This window comes from Melanotaenia boesemani, chromosome 12 (genome assembly GCF_017639745.1).
Source record: "Melanotaenia boesemani isolate fMelBoe1 chromosome 12, fMelBoe1.pri, whole genome shotgun sequence".
In the NCBI taxonomy this organism is placed as follows: domain Eukaryota; kingdom Metazoa; phylum Chordata; class Actinopteri; order Atheriniformes; family Melanotaeniidae; genus Melanotaenia; species Melanotaenia boesemani.
In genome coordinates, this window is record NC_055693.1 from 7,873,875 (window position 1) to 7,890,957 (window position 17,083).

Consider the following 17,083-nt stretch of genomic DNA (forward strand, 5'->3'; position numbering starts at 1 on the left):
TGAAAGAAGCAGTGAGATGATGAAAAAAGCAACAAGACTTTTATAAAATGCTTATCTTATGTAAAATAAACATCTATGCTAATAATGTAAACAATGACTGGGTGGTGCCTAAAAAACTGAACCAACTCTTAACAAGATTTATCCAAATAGTTTGTTTATGACATTTTATTTGCGTAGTCATCCAATTCCATTTATTGAACGCAACATGCAAAGACTACCCCGCTTATACGCTGGTGACTTTTTTTTTGTTGAGGTACATTAAAGGGCAACTCTTTTGCCCCGAGGTTCAACTTCTGTCAGTCCTGCCAGTTTCTAACCTCAGTTTCACTTCACAAATCAGGATCTAATGGCAGACAGGTATAGATAAGATATGAGGATCTGTTGTTGAGTGGGTTAGACAGACTGACCTCTGTGAGCTTGCCACAGACAGTGCATTTGGTTTTGAGGCCTGATTTGGGAGGGTTTTGCTTGTTCTCGTATGCACCTAGACAACCAGTGCTGCAGAACTCTTGGAAAGACTCACTGGAGTCAACCTGCGCCACAATCGTACCCTTCATATTTGTGATGTCCCTGGAAAACAGAAATACATCGAAAGGAGACTGATGAATGGAAACGGTTACAGGAAATCTGCACCAAATGGTGAAAATGTAACAGTTGTATTAGAGTATAATATTGTTTTCAGGAGTAGGAAAGATGAAAATGATCATCTATTCATACTTTTGAAAGACTGGGAAGCCACTTAAAAGAATCATTCTTTTTAACTTAATTGGAAATTGTTACAACCAGACTTTTTAATGTACTTCATAAAGCTACAAGCATTCAAATGCAGTGTGAGACTCACTTTTTGCACATGGTGCAGCTCTTCTTGGGGGTAGGTTTGTGTGAGAAGGCAGAGAGACAGGTGGTAGAGCAGAACAGGTGTGTGGAGCCTTTACGCTGGTAGGCCGTTTGGCCTTTCTTTAGAGGCTTTTTACAGTTAGCGCAGGTCACCTGGAAAAAGCAAACAATGGTTTAACCAAGGGGAAGTTTCACAAAGCCAATAAGTAACCTCACACACCTCTACAACCCTCACTGTATGAGCTGTCAGGGAAAACTCTGAAGACGTTTATGTTGGACTTTTTCAGCCATGGATTCAGAGGAACTTTCCCAACATTTACATTTACAGTGACTGTATATATTTATGTACAAAAAGGTACAGACATCATAGCCACAGTAATGTCACATTCATTTTCACACTATTTAAAAAAACAGCGTCAATTTTTAAATCTGTTGCCAATTAATGCTTTCTTCTACACAATTAACTGTACCTGTTGTATTTACAAAGTACACCCCTGACCTGTGTGGATTACCTTGACTGTCCTGGGTTGTGTCTGGGAGCCTGAGGAGGAAGTGGATGAGGAAGACTGGCCTGCTGGTTTTGGCAGCGAAGTGGCCGGTGATGGAGAGTCCACCCCTGTCTGCTTTTGGTTGCGGGGGACAGAAGCTGACTGTGAGATCCATGAATCTATAGAGCCAGAGAGAGGAAGTTGTATAATATAAGTGTTTTGCAAAGGGAACTTGTAGTGTAACACATTCAAAAACCTCAGTGCCTCTTGTGGATAAACTGTAGAAAATCAAGCAACAAAGTTATGTTTCAGATGTTCCCCTCCTTTACCAGTATTGTGGGAGGCACACAGCAAATCAAAAGATAAAATAGATAAAAATAATACATCTTATTCACAATTAAATGGTTTAACTTACAGCCCAAATAAAACCTGCAACCAGGAAATAACCCAATACTAGATTAAAGGGCCTGAAGTATTACCCTTATATTTGTTGCTTCCCAGTCAAATTTTAATGTTCTTTTTCTGCTGTTGTAAAATTATTAAAGCTACATAAAGGTATCAGTAAAGATACCTTGCTAATTTTAGGTAGATATAACAGCATCTACTTAAAATGCACTGGCTTTATTTGCATACTTGCTTAATATCAATTCAGCACAACTTTTAGGAGTAACTGCAATCAACAGCACCATCTAGAGTCTGTGTGGGGTTTTACAGAAACATGAATTCATCCCACATCCCGTCTCTGTGTCCCACCCTCTCAGCTCACAGACTTTATCATGACAAGCCTGAGAGAGCTCAGGGGTTTCCAATATGAAATCAATGCTACAGGTTTTGGTTTAAGGTTTTACCCATAATTGTAATATTTAGCCCCTTAAAATAAAATGTGGCAGTGGGGCAGTTAGGAAAAAACTACCAGATACGTACCAGATACTTTAATTATCTGATAAGCTGAGGCATGATTTCACAACCTGCTGTTTCATTTTCCAGTCACCATTGCGTCACAGAGCATTAAAGATAAAAACATAACTTCTTACAAAAGAAGCTTTGTTCATTTTGGTGCATCCAGTAAGTTCCTGGTGGGACTATAAGGGAAAAAAAAAAACACCCAGGAGGCTTTTAACAATTCTGGAAAATCATACCAGTGGCAATCATTTCATCCTCCATTGTGAGAATTTTAACTTCTTTGATTAATTATTCAACTCAAATTTTTTACATCAAGTGATAGCAAAATTTGAATTTGGTGCTTTTTTTTGTATGATGCCAGTGGGTTAGCACGAAATCTTTTTCCACACCATTCAGTTTCTACTTTAACTTCTTCTCCAACAGACTGTCACGGACTGGCGATCTGTCCAGGTGTACCCTGCCTGTCGCCTGCCAATTGCTGGGATAGGTTCCAGCTTCTCCACGAGCCAGCATCTCAGACAGTGACGGTACATGTCATCTGTCCAGGTTTTGAATGTTTACAAACAAAACCCAGCTTTTTGTTAAAGGTGTTGACTGGACATTGAAATAATCTTTGAATAAAACTGAAGACCTACAACAAACTTGCATAATTTTTTGATCAACATAATCAGCCATTTCTACACATGAAAACTGGAGAATGTCAGGAGAAGTAGCTCAAAGCGTTTTTTATTTTTCTGTGGGAGATGCAGTCTGATGACTGGAAACACTGAAGTGACGTTTGAGCAGAGCACACAGCACGCAGTAAGTAAGACATAATGCACCAAGTACACTATGGAAACCACTGTTTTGTTTACAACACATTGGATTTCAAGTCCAAATTAGGTGATAAACTATTGAAACTGTGAGAACAGCTGACAGGAAGAAGACAACATGCTGGTATATAACAAGAAGTACAAATATAAAGACTGTCCTGCTACTGTTTTTACTATAGAATTAGAATTAAGCCGATCAGGTTGGATTTTTGTTGAGTTTTACTAACTTGTACATTTTGCAGTGACAAAAATAATAAAATGTGATGCTTCATTTAGATTTAATCAGCAAAATGCCCATTTAAAATTCCCTCTGGACCGTATATTACCTGCTCTGCTGTGTGTAACCGTGTCTCCATTCTGAACCAGCTGGGTGATGGAGTCTGAGCCCCGCCCCGGGTTAAAGGACGTGGTTGGTCGAGCAGATGGGGTGTCGGGATTCAGGCTGAAGGCACTGCTGATCTGCAGACCATTTTCCTCTGCCTGGCCTTCACCTGCCTAGACACAGAAGTCACTGTGGTAAGAGTTTCTTCTAAGTGGAACCCACAGTGTCTAAAATCTGCACGGATTCCTGCCTCGTCTAACTTAAGCAGCTGTCGAAGCATTTTGGATGAATAAATATTAGCATAAAATACTTGCTGTCAGCAACTTTATTACAGAGCTTTCATTATCCGCTTTAAACAGAGTAAACCTGCACTGATACAACACCTGCTTTTATCAGTGTTTACACTGTATGTGAGCATGAGTAAATGCAAATTTGAAGAAGCAAAATTCTCACCGCTATAACAGCTGCAGCTCCTCCTTGCAGTGACGTCACAGAGGTGATCATCAGGTTCATATCAGCTTGGACGTCTGCTGGATGTGGCGATGTGTCTGCTTCAGAAAGTGTGGAGCTTTCTTTCTGGCTGCTGGAGCCCAGTGTGGTGACACTGGCAATCCTGATCTCTGAATCTGGCTCAGTGCTGCTGAGTGCACCAGGTGAGGGACATGCCAAGGAGCCTCCAGGGAGACCTGGTGAGGAGGTGGAAACATCTTTCTGCCCAGAGTCCTCCTCATCATCAATGACAATAGGTTCTAGTGATGTGATTGCAGGCTTCTGAGATGCTGCCACCATAGATGCATTGGAAGACACAGGAGAACTGGGGGTCTTGGAGGGCATTGCTGCCGTGTCCACTGCTGCTTCATCCACCTCTAGGCAGTCTGTGCTGGGTGTGTCTTGGGAGGAGGTAGTTGTGGTAGAGGGCTGGCGAGCCTCCTCCCCTACGAGAACCACATCATCATCATTGTCCTCTGTGCCACCCTCCTTTAGGGCTTCGCTTTCCGTTACCATGGAAACTGCCTCCCCAGACTCTTCGTTGGGAGGCGTGGTCTGTGGCTCAGGGGAAGGAGTGGCATTCCTGGGCTCTACCTGCTCCCCCGTCTCTTCTGCCACGACAGGGTTTGGTTCCGACTCCCCATCCATCACTAAGGCAACCACCTGGCGATGCAAACAAAGGGCAGTTAGGACATAATTAGGTAAAGCTGGCACCTGTAATTAGTTTTACGATGTCTGACAGCTGCACAGGTAGCTCAGGTATCCCCAGAGGCAAGTTTCCCCATCACAGCCTCCACATGTCTGGTTGAGACTAGTTGCCATGGTTACGCTTCTTCTGCAGTTGTCGCACGCTTTGTTTCTTTTTCTTTGCCATTTGGTCAAACTGACCCTTTAAAAACAATCTAATTATTATACAAACTTGGTGCAGATATGAGCCTTTTACTTCACAGATGCAGCTGAACAGCTTATTTTACAGCATGCTCTGCTTACAGCCTGAGGCAAAATGGATGCCTTAGTGATGCTGTGATGATGACGTGCCTCATTTAGGTCACTGGTATCCATTCAAACTTACAATGAGCACACCAAGAGAGAAAAAAGAGGTTGGTGCAACAAAGGTAAGATGCAATTTATCAATATTACAGCTAAAACTATCAATGTAAAAGTATCAAATAATATTTAAATAATCAATAACTCATGTATGTCTTTAAACTTGTTTTATGGAGCTCAAAAGACATAAAACTTAACACCAATTACAATAAAAATCAAAGGTGGAACCCAAATTTAATTATCTGGTCCATAAAGGCATACATAGTAAAGCTTTGTTTGAAATAAGTCTGTTTCTTTAGCAGTGTATTGCCATTATTTCTTATTAACTTGGTTCTGCTGAGGCTATTTTCCAAAATTATTCTACCATTGCTTCAGAAAAGTATTATAATTGATAGAGTGGAAGGATAGTGGAAGGCTTTGTGCTTCAGTCAAGCCTTTCTGGTTGCCACTAGAAAGAGGGCAGCCAACACTCAACACATGCAATAGTAGAAATATGTCCAAGGCTGAACTTTGTGTATGCTCAGCAATGAGGACAACCCTCTCTCCCTTTCTTCTAACCCAACTACCCAGCACTATACTCATCCTCCTCTCACCTGCTGCCTTTCACATCTCCCCTACACAGCTAGTTTCTTGTTGCCCTTAGCAACCAGTGAAGCTACATCTTGGTTGTCATGGTGATATAAGGCTCACCACCAAAAAGACTTGTTTCTCAATGCTTTACATCTGGATGACATTGAGTTGGCAGAAATGGCATTTAAATGGTTTAATCAGTCCAATAACACAGAATTAATGAACTGCCATGCAGTGACCTTCATGGAGCTCCATGTAAAGATGGAGGTAACAGTTAAGCACAACCAAATGCTCACCTTTAGGATCTTTTCAAGCACAAATAGCAAAAATATACAGTTAGAAATTTGCAGCTTAATTTGTGCCACATTCAGGACCAAATTCTACACAAAGCACTTTTTGGGGAAGCGCACATTTAGTAAACTTACCCATTTCTGTCAAAATCTTCTTTTCATGTCCCATAGCAGCAAGGGTGGCTGCAAGCCACATATCACATCACTGCTGACAGCTGCAGCACAGAAACACATACACACACCCCAACAGATGCAAGTTCACCGACACACTTCTGTATAGACGATGATCTTTGTAGCTCTGTTTCACCCTAACAGACACACAGAACAGGAAGAGCCTGAAAGTACCTGAACACAGCTATAACATAGCAGAGTCCACGCTACAGAGAAAGCCAGGTCGCTAGGATCACATCACCTTGGCATCACTGTGGTGGCCATTTTGGTTCCAGCACTGTGCAAAAGCAACATCTTGGAGGACAAAATGACACAGGGGTGTATTAATATTTTACAACTCCTGCTACTTCATCTTGATAACTTCATAAACATGTTTTTCTGGATTTCAGTACAGCACATTTGTAGTTCATTTAAAATGGGTTGCATCTCCATCTTCTACTCAGTCCTTTTCCCCCAGATCTGATCCCAGTTCCTGACTCCCGAACAGACTCAGAGGAGCTGTACAGCCAGCAGGTGACCCTGACCTCCCTATGAAACATCACATGGTCACAAACTGGGACACATCCTTCTAAAACCAGTGGAACTGCTAACTATCAGGATATTATGTTTAAAGCAACATTTAAATGAGAAGTGCACCATTTAATTTGCCTGGGATTTTCCAGAATGTGCAGTCCCAAAACTTCAAGATGTGAAAAATGAACTCTTAGTTTTCCAGAAGTTAGCTTAAATACAAAATATCATTTCAACAACAAATAGTTGTAAGAAAATCCTTACCTCTTCTTTACCATTACCTAACTGTCTGAGTGACTTACTGTACTTTTAAAATGTGGCTAGATCTTCATTGTGGACAATTACACACACAATGTTAGGAAACTAAGGAAGTGGCCATCAGTGGCCAAAATGCTTCCAAACATTAACGTGTTTTCATCTGTGAGTGGATCTAGCAGCCTCAGGTGCAGCGATGACTGCACTACAAGTAACTGTTTTCTTCTATGTGCCTCTTAAAGGTCTATTTATGCTTGATGCAGAAGATGGATACGCAGACGGACAGACAGTTTCATCAGTCTTCTGCATCGGTTACATGTATAATTTGGTTCGTTTTCAGAAAGCTTAGCTATCTGTCGCTTGACGCAGAAGACGAAGCAATATCACCGGAAATCGCAGGGGCAGTGCTGAGCAGAACAGCTGACATGCGACCAGGGAAAGAAGCAAACCAGAGAAGAAGAAAATCAGGAGGGGAACAAAAAAGCAGAAAATGAATGAAGATGAGCACAACAACTGTAGAAACTGCACCAACTTTTGAAGATTGACGTGTTTAGGGTGTGTTTGGTGGTTGGAAACAACTTTATAGCGGTGCATTACTGCCACCAAACGGTATATGAACCTGATATCGACTCGCAGGAGTGAACTCTGAACTTAAAGCTGCCCACTAATGAAGGAACTGACTTAACAACCATGGCAATGCAAACATACATGGAAATATGAGGACAAGGATGTATGACAACATTTGAAATGGATGTCGCTATTTATGGGAGCATAAATGAGCCTTAAGGCATTACTTATCCCAAACGGTGCTTTAGCGCCTATCAATCAAAACTGTTACTGCCTTTTTAAAGTTCAGACGGTTCTCACACAGTTGTTTGTCCACTCAGAGACACCGTAGTAAAAATGGTGGCATAAATATGGCATTCTCATTTTAAGAGAATAAAAACACGTGTTTTCATTAAAGTGATTAAATACCACTAGAAACACAGTTTTTAATGATGTATTAAATTTTTCTGTCATTGATCTTTGATATTACTTCCATGCTGCACCTTTAAGCATTTAACCAACAAGCATAAAAAAACATACCTCACAATTAACTCACTGTGATCAGCAGCTATGATCACTCAGACCGGATGTTTTGCCATGTTGAATAACCCAATAACAAAATCAGTTATGCTGCCATAGGCTCAGGCTGCTGAGAGATGTCCCATGATGCACTGAGCTCTCCGTCCCTTTTCTTCTCTCTACTCTTTATTTTTCCATATAAAAACTTATGACAGTATTGGCATCATTAACTGTATGCAGAACTTTGGGTACCTCTTGGTGTGTGAAAGCACTATATAAATAAAGATTGATTTGATTAACTTGTATTCCTCTTATTTTCACCCAGGCTAAAAGTTGTGGTGCTTGTTGATGCCTCTTTCCTGTCGTCACCACCCCAACCGGTCGGGGCAGATGGTCGACCTCCCTGAGCCGGGTTCTGCCAGAGGTTTTTCCTTCCTGTTTAAAGGTAGTTTTTTCCTTTCTACTGTTACCCACAACTCCGTGCATGCTCAGGATTGAGGATTAAACTGAAGACAAGATTCAGTGCAATCTATTATCTTAGCTAGGTTATTATTCAGAGTGAATAAAGCTGTTTAGAAATTTTGTTTTGTTTTGATGAATGACAGACTCAAAAACCTATAGAAACAATCTGCCAAATAAAAATCTTGATATTTCATACACAATTATAGCAATTAAAAATTCCTAACAAAAAGATGCAGTGGCATGATAATGTAGTGATATTAGAACAACAATGCTACAAAATACACTGTCAAAGACAATTTTTAAGTTAAATCACAATCATTAACAACCTTACTAGGAGTTCAAACTAACCCTGGTATTTGCAGTAAGATTACTGTGCTGTATTATCAGATGTCTAAGTTAGTCTTAAATAAAAGAGATAAAAAATAACTGGACCAGGAACATGCATTAAAAATGTACAACACCGATCAATTTCTCACATTATTTGAAACAAAGTTGACCATGAGAAACTGTCTGCTGTTAACACCATCTGTTTCTATTTTACAGCTCTGATATGAGGCTGCAATATAGATATATTTGTGTTACTAATTGCTTTTTTTTTTTTGCCTGGTATAGTTTCTTATGATACAATATTTACTGTCATTATACAAGAATGTACAACAAATTTAAAGATTAGAAGTTGTTAAAATGTTCTGCTTTGTTCAAGACCTCAAAATTTAGTTAAACATAAAGGTAAACACTTTCGAAGGGCTTGTTTTTAAATGGCTGAAACAATTACTGGTGATTATTTTATGCTCAATTCACCTCCCAGTTCTACTTAGTGATTACTTCAACTAATGTCAACTGCTGCAGTAACAACTGCTCTACTTTTGAGAATAAAGTGTATAAAATATTTAACCCCATTGTGTCAAAGCACTTCATAATATATTAGCTGCTGTGAAACACTGTAGCTGAGGATGAGGAAGAGTTACGCTCTGTGATCATGTGACAGGAAGCAGAAAGCAAAATGTAATGACGTTCAAGATCAATACTGTTCTTGACTGTTCAAAACAGGATGGGAGACCAAACCATTCTCCAAAGCTAGGGGCCACACTGTAGGCTTGTATTTCAAAAGCTACAAACAAGGCTAATGTCTACAGGCCAAATGTGTAAAAAGGTAAAACCCCATCTATTAGTAAGCCATGATTACCTGTGTTAAAGCACTGGAAGAGCCAAAGACACCCTCCCCTTTGTGTTCAACAACTCCCCAAAGCCAAGAATACATCACATCTGTGTGGCCCGATATTACACCAACAGAGGAATCTATGTGCAAAGCAGTAGTTGCTCTGAGGGGGAAAAATACCCTGAACTAGACTGAGTTCAGACTGCAATGCAGAGCTGAGAGACAGCCTGCATTCACGTGGATGAGAGGAAAACGAGGATCCGGCATTAATGAGCTCTGACATGCAACCATTGCTCCCACCGTCAACACCAGGTGGACCAGAGGTGGGCTGGCGCTGTGGAAAGCCTGCCTCCCTGCAACAAAACACTCCACGGACAAATCAACGGCTGCGCCACATCACCACCTCACATAGGTGCTCCTCTACCTTTCCTACCATTTGCGCATGAAGCAGAGCTGGCATTTCTTCCGCAGCAGGTCACAAGGTGAAGATATGCAGCTGTTTGCGCCAATAGCAAAGATTAAATGACATATTAAAATTAAACGCGTGAGATTATTATATAAGTCTTATGTCACTGAGAAGTGATGCGTAATGCGCAGCCAACAGAACATCCCCCAAGCCAGCTGATGGGCTAAAAAACAGCCCATTTAGGATACCTGGGAGCTGAATGCTAAACTGAAATCCTGCTCTACTCAGATTATGACTTCCTCTGGGAGATATTAGAAAATGACCACAAAAAGGCAGCGTTTTATCAAGCTTTATAGCAGAAAGTCTGCTCGTGTCCTTGATTATTAAAACGGTTTGGAGGATAAAATCTGGTCCTGGCACCCGATTACCGCGGTGACTATCACTCGACCTGATCACCTCTCTTCCCCTTCTCGTTTTTAACCTAACATCTTAAAAATAAATTAATTAATTAAACAACTCGGCAATGAGGAGAAGGTCCAAAACTTCTATCAAGGGTAATAAAAACAACTACCTGAGCTGCGCAACTCTTCCATAAATAATCCGGCTCAAGGAAAGGCTAGCTTCCAAGTTGGGGTCCAGAAGAAACGTGGTTCAGGGTGTTCCGTTCCGTTCCCACCCCTGCTCTTCCTGGCGCAAACAGCCATTGGATTAGCGGCGGATCGAGGGGAGGAGAGCAGACTCAAGACTGCGCCATTATTAAAACGCATAAAAAATACCTAAAACTAACTCAAACAGATTATAATGGAAGAAAATGTTGTATAGGAAACACGGCGTGAGACTCAAAACACAACCCATTACGTCCAGGAACGCTTGTTTTTCTGCAACGCAACCCATATTCTTCGTTTTGGTCATTGTTTCTGGCACGCACTCACGCCAGTGCCGTCAAAGCAAACCCTAAACCCGGATAAAAAGACCCATTTTTATGATACCTGTGACGCTGGGGTTTTAATTGGAAAGTTACCCTGTTCGGAGTCCACCCTGGCGCAATCAGTGGCAAATATGCCCGGCTACCGCTAGGGGCGCCCTACCCTTACATATCACATGAACTGCCTCATTTGGGTCATGCAACGGTAAACAACTAGACCCAAATAAAAACAGACATCGAATTTGTATCAGTCTGCTGATCTTTAGATAGAGTCAGGTAGCTCATTAGACTTTGTCAGATAAAATCTTAACCCCCACCCCCCCCTCCACACCTCCCCCAGCGGAAAACAGCACTGCCTGCCGTCCGCCATTAGGGAGCCCACTGAACAATACTGGAGACTAGAGGCGGCAGCAGCCACAGCACACGGAGCAGAGAAGGAAAATATGTTAAAATAAACTGTTTATTGATCCTTTCATGTGTCTCTTCGCCTCGGTGTGACTCAGGAGAGACTCCTCGGGCATCCAACCGATGCTCAGACAAGTTCCCCAAACTTTGACCAATTAGGTGAGAGAGTGGAATATAGAAAACGTCTGTGAAAATCGCTTACCGGAGTAGAGCTCGAAACGGTGTAGCGCCACTTTTGTGCCCTGACATTAATCCCGGGGAGCGCGTGCGCACAACATAGAACTTTCTACTTTCCGTCCGAAGATCGTCTAAATGTTAGATGACTCACTCTTAACGAAGGACGTCTGAGGTTGCAATCAGTATATTTCCATGTTTAGGAAAGTCAGTTCATAATAAGGCTGAAATATTATTCTATGAAGTACTGCTAAAATACATAGTGCCATGTGAAAGTATTAATCCCTCTTGTTCTTTTTCATATTTTGTTTTATATTTTAATCCATCCATCCATCCAAATGCAATTCAGTTCAGCTTTATTAGTATGGCACCAATTAATTTCAAGACACTTTTAAGTATAGAGTCCACATCAGTCCAATTCATCCTAGTCCAATTATAAGCTGACAAATCCATATGACCTTCGTTTGTCCCATTTCTAATAACTGTGTTAATATAAACTAACAGATTAAAATGATAGCCTAACCAATGGTTTACAGTGAATTTTCTCTTTGATCCAGTCCTCCATCTTTAGCATAGAAGAGATATTAGGCAACTATGCACTGGAAAACTCTCTTATCAGGAAGGAATACCTCCAGAACAACCAGACTCAGGAAGAGTGACCAGTTAGAAATAGAGTGGACAGGAAGGATGAATCAACAAGCACAATAACTGCAAGCCAGAGATAAGTGCTGAGAAAAAAAACAACACAAAATAAATAAGACCATATACATGGAGAATAAAGAGTAAAGAGAGAAAAGTGCAGAGAAGTTCTCAGTGCATCATGGCACATAACTCAGGAGCATACCCCTATGGATTCTAACAGACATGCTTCATAATTTTATTGTATTGTATTTTATTGTAAGTGGTCAATGGATTGTACTTTTAGCACTTTTCTATACCCATTTACACACACACACACACACACACACACACACACACACACACACACACACACACTCATACAAAACTTCTGTTATTATGTACTAAGTATTTTTTTCATCTATCTCACACATTCATACCCCAATAGACACATCAGGAGGCAACTTGGGGTTCAGTGTCTTGCCCAAAGACAATGGTATGTAGTCAGGGCAAGCCTGGAATCAATCCACCAACTTTCTGGATGGTAGATGGCTGGTCTTCCTCCTGAGCTACAAGCCAAAGTGTCTTTGGGCAAGCCTCTGAACCAGTTGCCGCCTGATATGTCAGAGTATAAATGTGTGCATGTTTTAGAAGTTTCTCTGCTGCAACACATCTTATTCACACACAGAGGCTCTGCATCAGTCAGCTAATTACCCATTGATTTAAGTCAATTGGTGTTTCAGCAGGGAAACTTCTAAACCCTGCAGGACACTGGTCCTTAAGGACCAGAACTGAGGTTGCCTGTCCTAAAGATCTAGTGCTGCCACATATTGTTCATTAGGAAAACCTATTTCAGTTTTCCAGAGAATTAAAATGGGGACAGAGATTTGGTCATCCCAACCCATCCAGCTTGAAGGAACTCAAGAATGGAATAGAAAGAAAAGAAATCCAAGTTAGTGATCTTTGATCACTACATATTGCAAATATTTCATCAATTTTAACCATCTGCCATGAGAAGATTAGATTTAGTTCAGTAATCAAGAAGAGTAGCTGAAGAACAACATTCATTCTGGTGAGCCGTAGGTTAGCATAGACAAAGAAGGCTAGATCCAACTTTAGGTTCTCAGTAAAACCTTATCAGTAATTCCGTCTGCAGTGTACACCTTATTAGTACGACTGAGCTGAAATCATGAAATTCAGCTTAAATTCACGCAATGTTAAAGTGAGTCTGTAAGAATGACTGACATCTAGTGGTGAAGTTGCAGATAGCAGACGTCTCAAATGATGTCCATGTACTATCTGCAACAAACTGCATTTACGGTTTATTCACAGGCTAAATTACTTGTTAAGGAGAAAACAAGCGACTTAATCATCACTTTGAGTTTCTTTGCTCTTCATCAGCCACACCAGTGTTACTTCTTTTGTTTACTGTCTTCTCATCTCAAATTAATTTAGCCTTTTCAGGATTTTTGCTTCTTTTATTTAGCCAGTTCAAGTGCTTCTGCCTGTTGATGTATTATATGATAAATGTGATCTTTTATGTACCCTTTATGATGCATGTAGAGACACCTGCTGCACAAACTGATGTAAAAGGTTAATTTAAAGCCACACTGCTGGACTTTTTCAGATTTTATCAGTGAGGTGCCCCCTAAGGACAACTAATTCAGCATCCATCTTGCATCCTACCTGTACTCTGAGCTCTCTCCAGCCAGTAAAAGTCAGTCTGATGATGACTCTTGTCTTATCTCTTGCTCTGTCCTTTCTGAGCTTCTTTTCCTCTCTTTATCCAGTAATGTAATCTTCTTAGCTGAATTAGTGATGGTACATATTTAAACAGCTGGTGTGTTGATATCTGCTTACTAGAGTGTGTTGAGCAACATCATGCGTTGTCCCAGAAGAAAGAATTGTTAAGAGTGGGTTCTCAGCCTCTGGATGCTTGTGGATGACAGCTTAATGAGCCATCAAAACAAGTGAGTAACACATTTTAAAGGTCAGAAAGTAGCATAGAGCTACTCTAAGGTAATAAAAGATGATAAATGGGCAAATGGGTTAGTATTAAAAACATAGCTGTTTTTTTCAGTGTAATAATTTTTTTCTCATGAATTTAAGTTTGTTTAACAATCTGTTAATAGCAAAGAATTACATTTCTTAGCCAAATGTTATAAAACCTTTTTTATTTTCTTATTTTTAATCTGATTATGACATTTATGCAGAATTACATGGTAGCTGTTGGACATAAATGGAAGGAATAAACAATTAATTACAAGGTAAGTCTAAAAAAGTCAAGAAACAACTAAAAATTTGTAATTCCTCCCAAAAGCAGCACATCTGGAGCTCAAATTTATTGTAACTGGAAGTTCAGGCAGAGTGAGACCTCTTCCTCTTTAATTACGCCCTCTGATGTCATCCATTCGTATTTCTTAGTTTTTTTTTCGCCGCGCAAGCGCAGGATTGGCAATCAGGGGTTGCATGGCAGGAAAATAAATTGCCCCATTAGGTTAATTACATTTTATACATACGTGTCATATCTCCCACGTCATTTTCCCTCCATTTCAGCTCGTGAATGAGCAACTATTGATGCTGAAAAGCTTTTTTCTTCGCCAAAGCAAGTTACAATGAAGCATAAAGCGCAGGTCCAATCAGAAACGGGGATGAGGGTTGAGAGAGTTCATGTTCTCAGCTGTGTCGATAAAACATCAGGTTTCCTCACTAATTTCATCCAGACGTCCACCAGACAGCAAGCGGCCAGTAAAACGACTAATAACCACAAAACGTGTATGGAAATCCTGCACGTGCTTCAAAAACGTTCCTTCTATAACAGGATGGACATGATGGGAATAAAACGCATTTAAACATGATTAAATCTCACTGCTCATCAGAGCAGGCTCATTATAAATAAAAAGAAAACTTAGCAGTCATGTCAGCTTTTTTCTGTCCGGGATAAAGATTTTATGAGCAGATGATCACGTTGTTAATATGGCGGATCAGGTGCGTTCAAATGTCAGTGAAACGCGCAGATCGGATTCGTGTCCTGGGCCGATGGTGCAGAAAGCAGTCCCTCCTTTTAGCCTCTCACTAGGCAAAACTCACCAGACTAAGCGATACAAGAGAAGTAGGAGAGACAGCTATATTTCTAAATCAGTGTCATCAGCCGGGATGCCAGTCTGTCTAAAAAAAAAATTTAAAAAAATCTGAGATGACGTTTCCATATATGTGCAAATTATGTCGACATAAAGGAAAATTTCATCCAGGATCCAGCTTCAAGATGGAAAGGCACGGGCTCCATGCAAACGCGATGAGTGTGAGTTTGTGTGGTTGTACAAGAGATCTGATGGATTAATCTCAAGCACATAATTCAGAATATTGAAAATTAAATGCAAGTAAACTGATGTCATAATAAATACCCGCAATAACTGACTAGATGATGGTGAACAAAGGGCTAAGAGGCATTCACTACATAGCCACTGGACATAAATATGGACCCTTTTGTTGTATTAAATACAAAAAGTGCTGTCTCTTTATTTTTCTTATAAACGGTACCACAATTTTAAGGAAAATGCATGTGTGAGATGAGCAGCAGAGTTGAGTATGTGGGTTGCACAAAAAAAAAAAAAAGTTTTCTACCAAGCCAAATTCTTATGCTGACTTATTCACTTTTGTTTTAAGCACCTGGTGCAGATGCTGATAGGCACATGGCAAATTCACAGGATTTCAAACGGTTTAAGGTTTATTGTTAAGAAGCATTGCTCTAATAAACAAAGAAATTGTTGACCAAACACAAATTTTCTTACCTTTTATGTTTAGTTTAGACAGATTCAAACCAAACAGTTCGAGGAGCTTTCTGGGGGTTATAGAAACTGATGAGCCTACAACGAGTAGATATAAATGGCTCATTCTAACAAAGATATACGACATACAATTTTCTGTCTCTGACCTTTGATTTTATTACACACTGCCCATTTACAAAAAAATGCTTATGTAATATGGCTGAGTTTTTACATGTTTTAATTTTCTTGCAATGACAGCTTCACTTGTATATATTCATTTGACACATAAATTGATCCTGTGGTTCAAAAGCACTGGGATAGCAGGAACTTCTCGAAGTCCCTATTATAGGAAGTCCCTTTCTCTATTTATTTTTTTATTTTTATTTTTTTATTCTTTTTTTTTATTTGTTTTTTTGTGGTCAAGGCAGAAGCAGCTGTCGATGTTATGTGGACTTTTTTTTAAAGCTCTTATAGGAAATTTTCCACATTGTGCCAATATAACATTGCACATATACAAACAGTAGTTAACTTAAGCTGGTAAACAATGTAAAAAGAGACACAAAGGAATGGGCCTACTATGACTTCCAGACCGTATTAGGCCCATATGCATCAACTTTTACTCTTATATCCCCTAATGACTGGCTGTGAGAATACATTACTTAAGCGTTTCTATCTACAATGTGATTTCAAAAGAGGAAACTCCCTTCAAGGTATGTTGTCCTTAAAAAGCTCCAGGGTCCCTATAACCCTCAACAAACACTAGAGCTATTTGGTCTGGAAGCTCTGTATGGTTTCTGCAGTATGTTTCCATGCACAGTTAAGGTGAGATATAATTACGTCTAGCCTGGCCTCTAGCCTGGTGGTAAGAGAGGTGGGCTTGGATCTAGAGGAGCTGGGCTGGAAGAGCTAAACCATTCTGGGCTCCGGAGGAAGGCCCTTAACCCCAACTGCCCCTTGGGTGCTGACCTATAGTGGCCCACTGCTCTAGTAAATCTAGAGATGGGTAAAATATAGAGCTTAATTGGGATTAATAAAGCAAAAATAATAATTATTATAGCTTGGCTAGATCATTTAGTCAGGATTCTCTCCTTGTCCCAGGATAAAACTATTGCATTGGACTAGAATCAATTAATTAATGGAAGTATCTCCTGTATATCTGATCACACTACTATAGGTGGAGATGTGCCTACTTTCCCCTTGTTTGCCATTTTCCTGGTTGACCTATGGCTTGACCTTATTTGGCTGGTAGCCAAACATCATCAAGCTGTAAGTTGGATATTTTTACAGCTCTATAAACTTAGCATTTTCTTTTAAGCTTTATTTTCTACTACTCAGATGCAGGCCATCCCTTCTTCTTACTATTTGCTTTTTTAATTCCATTATTTCTGGCCTGGGGTGAGAACTCAAG

At 40.2% G+C, this 17,083-nt stretch overlaps 1 protein-coding gene across 2 annotated transcripts in view; it reads right to left on the reverse strand.

The window, feature by feature from the left end:
* Positions 1 to 11,397, reverse strand: part of zmym2 (zinc finger, MYM-type 2) — a 28,483-nt gene extending 17,086 nt beyond the window's left edge. The window contains exons 1-6 of one of the 2 annotated variants that reach the window (XM_042001520.1): positions 11,319 to 11,397; positions 3,816 to 4,514; positions 3,367 to 3,535; positions 1,350 to 1,504; positions 842 to 990; positions 408 to 570 (exon numbers count right to left, since the gene is read on the reverse strand). In XM_042001520.1, coding sequence (XP_041857454.1) covers positions 408 to 570; positions 842 to 990; positions 1,350 to 1,504; positions 3,367 to 3,535; positions 3,816 to 4,499 — 1,320 coding nt within the window. In that variant the 5' untranslated portion in view covers positions 4,500 to 4,514; positions 11,319 to 11,397. Of the gene's footprint in view, positions 1 to 407; positions 571 to 841; positions 991 to 1,349; positions 1,505 to 3,366; positions 3,536 to 3,815; positions 4,515 to 10,357; positions 10,570 to 11,318 lie in introns of those variants that run through there. The other variant, XM_042001518.1, reaches the window with a different exon arrangement.
* Between the last annotated feature and the right edge of the window lie 5,686 nt (positions 11,398 to 17,083).